This window comes from Salmo trutta, chromosome 36 (assembly GCF_901001165.1).
Source record: "Salmo trutta chromosome 36, fSalTru1.1, whole genome shotgun sequence".
NCBI classification, from domain to species: domain Eukaryota; kingdom Metazoa; phylum Chordata; class Actinopteri; order Salmoniformes; family Salmonidae; genus Salmo; species Salmo trutta.
The window spans coordinates 2,219,979-2,225,978 of NC_042992.1; the positions used below are offsets into that span (position 1 = coordinate 2,219,979).

At 46.3% G+C, this 6,000-nt stretch overlaps 1 protein-coding gene across 2 annotated transcripts in view; it reads left to right on the forward strand.

Annotated features, from left to right (window-relative positions):
* Positions 1-4,924, forward strand: part of LOC115176274 (type 2 phosphatidylinositol 4,5-bisphosphate 4-phosphatase) — a 31,711-nt gene extending 26,787 nt beyond the window's left edge. For both annotated transcript variants that reach the window (XM_029736198.1, XM_029736199.1), the window contains 3 exons: positions 303-355; positions 2,073-2,163; positions 4,260-4,924. In XM_029736198.1, coding sequence (XP_029592058.1) covers positions 303-355; positions 2,073-2,163; positions 4,260-4,403 — 288 coding nt within the window. In that variant the 3' untranslated portion in view covers positions 4,404-4,924. The remainder of the gene's footprint in view (positions 1-302; positions 356-2,072; positions 2,164-4,259) is intronic.
* Positions 4,925-6,000: the final 1,076 nt, after the last annotated feature.

The following is a 6,000-nucleotide window of genomic DNA, read 5'->3' on the forward strand; positions in this document are numbered from 1 at the left end:
TATTTACTTCATAACAACCTTCAACTAACCCCTTAATCAACTCAAATCGATGAGCAACGTGAAATGAATTATACTTAAAACTAACGTCAGGTCCCTTAATCGTGACAACCTACACCAGCATCACGGACAACAAAATGAAAGATGGAGGTGTGATTGATGGGGGTTGGAATCATTGACAGGACCTTCGGTAGTCGTTAGTTGACTGTAGAGTAGAACTGAATAATGTGTGTGTGTGTGTGTGTGTGTGTGTGTGTGTGAGATTCTCTGTTCTCTCTAACAGCTGCTTGTCTTTTCCTCTGCAGTGGATGGAGCTCAGATTTAACACGCTCGCAAAATGCCCTCACTGCAAAAAAATGTAAGTCCCTCAAAACTTCAAATCATTCAAAGATGCTGAACCAGGTTACGTCCGAGACCGTTCAACGTTCTCTCTGTTGGATGCTTGGTGATTGGAGTTTACCCAGACTCCACTAGGGCCGTTTCAGCAGCTGATTTGTGGTGGTTCTCAGCTTTTGCAGACTGTACCAGGGCCTGATTGGTGATGCACTTTTTCTCCATCCCTAGAGAACACAGCTGATTAATCAAACTGCATTATAAACTGAAGATCATGACCAGGTGATTACTGGAGTCAGGTGTGTTCGCTGGGTGCTGGGGCAGAACTGTGACACCAATCAGGCCCTCGAGGGACTGGAGTTACCCACGCCTGGTATAGTCCTTAGTTCATCTAGAGGTATGACAGGCAGAGCAACAGGAAGTAGGGGTGCTGAGGGTGATGCAACACCCCCTGAAAATCCACAATTTAAAAAAAATTATGATGTTGGTCACAGCAGCTTCAATTAACCCAGTGAGTAGGAGAGGATACAGACATCTAGGGAGAGAGGAGAGGAGAATGAAGACATCTAGGGAGAGAGGAGAGGAGAATGAAGACATCTAGGGAGAGAGGAGAGGAGAATGAAGACATCTAGGGAGAGAGGAGAGGAGAATGAAGACACAGACCCAGGAAGACTAGGGAGAGAGGAGAATGAAGACAGGAATGTTACTGAACCCATTCACATGAGGGTCATGTGATGTGAGGGGTAGTGGAGTCTTACTGAGGATGTGAAGGGAACACACACACACACACACACACACACACACACAGCTAGACATGTGACTCACCCTTGGCTCTTTCCCCTGACCCTGGCCAGCCAATCACGGCCTCTAGCTTATGGGATCATGTAGATGCCTGGCAGAGTTGGATCATTGTGAAAACTTGCTACAGTAGTTTCATTGAAGACAAATTCATGGATTTCATTGGCTAGGCCTATAAAGCTGCTGTCTAGTTCACTCTCTCTTTCTCTCTCTGTCTCTCTCTTTCTTTCTCTCTGTGTTTCTTTCTCTCTCTGTCTTCTCTCTCTCTCTGTCTTTCTCTCTCTGTCTTTCTCTCTCTCTCTGTCTTTCTCTCTCTCTCTGTCTTTCTCTCTGTCTTTCTCTCTCTCTCTGTCTTTCTCTCTCTCTCTGTCTTTCTCTCTCTCTCTGTCTTTCTCTCTCTCTCTGTCTCTCTCTCTCTCTTTCTCTCTCTTTCTCTCTCTTTCTCTCTGTCTTTCTCTCTGTCTTTCTCTCTGTCTTTCTCTCTGTCTTTCTCTCTGTCTCTCTCTCTGTCTTTCTCTCTCTCTCTCTCTCTCTCTCTCTCTCTGTCTATCTCTCTCTGTCTCTCTCTCTGTCTCTCTCTCTCTCTCTGTCTCTCTCTCTCTTTCTCTCTGTCTTTCTCTTTCTCTCTCTCTGTCTCTGTCTCTCTCTTTCTCTCTCTGTCTCTCTCTCTGTCTCTCTCTCTGTCTCTCTCTTTCTCTCTGTCTCTCTCTCTCTGTCTTTCTCTTTCTCTCTCTCTGTCTCTCTCTCTTTGTCTCTCTCTCTCTCTCTGTCTCTGTCTCTGTCTCTCTCTCTCTCTCTGTCTATCTCTCTCTGTCTCTCTCTCTGTCTCTCTCTCTCTTTCTCTCTCTGTGTCTGTCTGTCTCTGTCTCTCTGACATTTCTTCACATGAATTAATTGATATTTGTTCAGAAACTCCTCTCTCTTGTTCTCTCTCTCTCCTACAGATCGTCTGTTGGTAGTGCTCTTCCCAGGAGGCGTTGTTGTGCCTATATCACTGTGGGAATGATCTGCATCTTTATCGGAGTGGGATTAACAGTAAGTACTGCTGTATTTCCCCCGGCTGAAACAATGGCTGCGTCACAAATGGCATCCTAAATTCCCCTTACAGGGCACTACCATAGGACTCTGGTCAAAATAAGTGCACTATATAGGGAATAGGGTGTATTTTAGGACGTAGACATCCCATATTTACCAGACTCAGGCTTGCACAACATATTATAATCAGATAATAATAATTCTAGATAGAATCTACTAGACCTCCTGAATGGTGGAACGGTCTAAGGCACTGCATCTCACTACAGACCCTGGTTCAGCGGCTGGAGGCGTCACTACAGACCCTGGTTCAGCGGTCTAAGGCACTGCATCTCAGTGCTGGAGGCGTTACTACAGACCCTGGTTCAGCGGTCTAAGGTACTGCATCTCAGTGCTGGAGGAGTCACTACAGACCCTGGTTCAGCGGTCTAAGGCACTGCATCTCAGTGCTAGAGGCGTCACTACAGACCCTGGTTCAGCGGCTGGAGGCGTCACTACAGACCCTGGTTCAGCAGCTGGAGGCGTCACTACAGACCCTGGTTCAGCGGTCTAAGGCACTGCATCTCAGTGCTGGAGGCGTCACTACAGACCCTGGTTCAGCGGTCTAAGGCACTGCATCTCAGTGCTAGAGGCGTCACTACAGACCCTGGTTCAGCGGCTGGAGGCGTCACTACAGACCCTGGTTCAGCGGTCTAAGGCACTGAATCCAAGTGCTGGAGGCGTCACTACAGACCCTGGTTCGATCCCAGGCTGTATCACAACTGGGCCGTGACCAGGAGTTCCATAGGGCGGCGCACAATTGGCCCAGCGTCGTCAGGGTTTGTAGAGGGTTTGGCCGGGGGGCTCTTTACTTGGCTAATTGCACTCTAGCGACTACTTGTGGCGGGCCGGGCGCCTGCAGGCTGACTTCCGGTCACCAGTGTTTCCTCCAACACAATGGTGCGGCTCTCTTCCTGGTTAAACGGACGGGTGCTGAAAAGTGCTGTTTTGGCGAGTCATGTTTCATGGGACACATGACTCGACCTTCGCCTCTCCTGAACCTGTTGGGGAGTTGCAGCCCGTTGGGGAGTTGCAGCCCGTTGGGGAGTTGCGGACCGTTGTGGAGTTGCGGACCGTTGTGGAGTTGCGGACCGTTGGGGAGTTGCGGACCGTTGGGGAGTTGCGGCCCGTTGGGGAGTTGCGGCCCGTTGGGGAGTTGCGGCCCGTTGGGGAGTTGCAGCCCGTTGGGGAGTTGCAGCCCGTTGGGGAGTTGCAGCCCGTTGGGGAGTTGCAGCCCGTTGGGGAGTTGCAGCCCGTTGGGGAGTTGCAGCCCGTTGGGGAGTTGCAGCCCGTTGGGGAGTTTGCAGAGATGAGACAAGATCGTAATTGGATATCATGAAATTGCGGAGAAAAAGGGGGTACAATAAACCAATTAAAATAAGAATGTATTGTGTGGACGTTTCCTTCACTGCATTTCAACTTTTAGACATTTAGCAGATGTTCTTATCCAGTGAAACAGTGTTTGTCCTCTTTCCGGTTTACATTCCAGTCATTGAAATAGATTTAACCATAAATAATTCACGACATACACATTTATTTTATTTTTAGGAAATGTCCTTTCTAGTTGAAATATATTGAACAGTGATGATATAGTGGCATTAATAAGCGTTAAACGTGACAAAATCACATCACCAGTAGCAATATAAAAATGTCTGTCTGTCTGTCTGTCTGTCTGTCTGTCTGTCTGTCTGTCTGTCTGTCTGTCTGTCTGTCTGTCTACTCTCTCCTGTCTGTCTGTCTGTCTGTCTGTCTGTCTGTCTGTCTGTCTGTCTGTCTGTTTACTCTCCTGTCTGTCTGTCTGTCTACTCTCCTGTCTGTCTGTCTGTCTGTCTGTCTGTCTGTCTGTCTGTCTGTCTGTCTGTCTGTCTGTCTACTCTCCTGTCTGTCTGTCTGTCTGTCTGTCTGTCTGTCTGTCTGTCTGTCTGTCTGTCTGTCTGTCTGTCTACTCTCCTGTCTGTCTGTCTGTCTACTCTCCTGTCTGTCTGTCTGTCTGTCTGTCTGTCTGTCTGTCTGTCTGTCTACTCTCCTGTCTGTCTGTCTGTCTCTCCTCTCCTCTCCAGGTGGGGACTCAGGACTTTGCCAGCCGTTACCATGCCACCTATGTGTCCTGGGCGTTCTCCTACCTCCTGGGTCTGATCTGTCTGATACGAGCTTGTTACTGGGGCGCCATCAAAGTCAGCTATCCAGAGAACAGCTTTTCCTAGACAGACAGACAGACCGTTGTACTGTAAATCTCCCTTTAAGTTGTTCACGTTGTTGTTATTCTGATTCTGACAGCTCCAAGTCCAGTCCGGTCACTCCTGGTCCAAGAGAAAACAGAACTCCAGTCCTGGTTTTGCAATTAACTCCAGAAATCTTTTAATATATTAAGATCAGTAATTAAGATATATTAATTGGTTCGATAAATCATAAAGTGTGATTTAAGTAATTGATATTGAAATGAAGAAAGTTGACTTTGGTAAATATGATGATTATAAAGAAAGCCAGGTGGCTGGATTCGGTCTCCTGGACCATGGCCCAGGTACTGACTGACTGACTGGTTAATGGACACGTTACACATTTTACGTACTGCGTTTTGTTACCAAACAAATGAGAAGAATAACTTTTATTAAGAAAAATGTTGCCCATTGCGCTATGATTATATACAATGATTCTGTTCAGTTGCTGCTAGTTATCCCGGCTCTAAAAGCTGTCTCTCTCTCTCTCTCTCTCTCTCTCTCTCTCTCTCTCTCTCTCTCTCTCTCTCTCTCTCTCTCTCTCTCTCTCTCTCTCTCTCTCTCTCTCTCTCTCTCTCTCTCTCTCTCTCTCTCTCTCTCTCTCTCTCTCTCTCTCTCTCTCTCTCTCTGTCTCTCTCTCTCTCTCTCTCTGTCTCGCCCTCTCTCTCTCTGTCTCTCCCTCTCTCTATCTCTGTCTCTCTCTCTCTCTCTGTCTCTCTCTCCATACTGTATGTAACCCTAGCAACGCCCTGCCGGTATAATACATAATACTGTTCCTGATTTTTAATACTCTGAAATTATCCCCCTTTTAACACCTTCCTCCTTAATAAACCCGTGTGCCAACGTTGCTGCCCAATTATGTCCTAGTGTTTACCTCCACTATACTGTTATCACGTCTGTTCCACTATGCTTTACCTCCACTATACTGTTATCATGCCCTAGTGTTTACCTCCACTGTACCTAACTACTTATCTACTGTATTTGAATTGCCTTCTCGTCATTGGTGGCAGAATGAGATGCATTTTTAAACACACCACTTGATGGGAAATCCCGTTCGCATGTTTTTGTTGTTGTTCTCCGATTTCTAACCGACACCAGGGTTGTATAGTTTATCGGATTCAGAAAGGAAAAGTTCTGTCAATATTTTTGTTTTGATCCGATCCTTAACTCTCTGGCTCTCCCACCTGTGCTACTCGAATGTAACCTACTTCCTGATTTTTTTTTTTTATCGTTTCCTGTAGCCAGTGAAACCCAGCTAGCTGGCGTTGCAGTAGATGAGAAATCCTGTTGAGAGGAAGAAAAAAAAAAAAATGGGCCACAATCTCTTAACTAATGTTGTTCTGAATGTGAATGAAATGAAACAGAGTTACATTAGTTAATTCAGCAACGTTGAAACGGTTTGAATCAGTTGGAATATGAAATGGCGGTGGGGTCTTTTTAAAAAATGATAATTTATCAATAAAATGAACGGATGTGAGTCTTGCTCTCTGTTTCCATTCATGATTTTGCTGATTTTTCTATTCAGATCAACAGAAGACTGAGTCACTGACTCCATCTCCCTGATCTACCTCTCTATATATGTGAA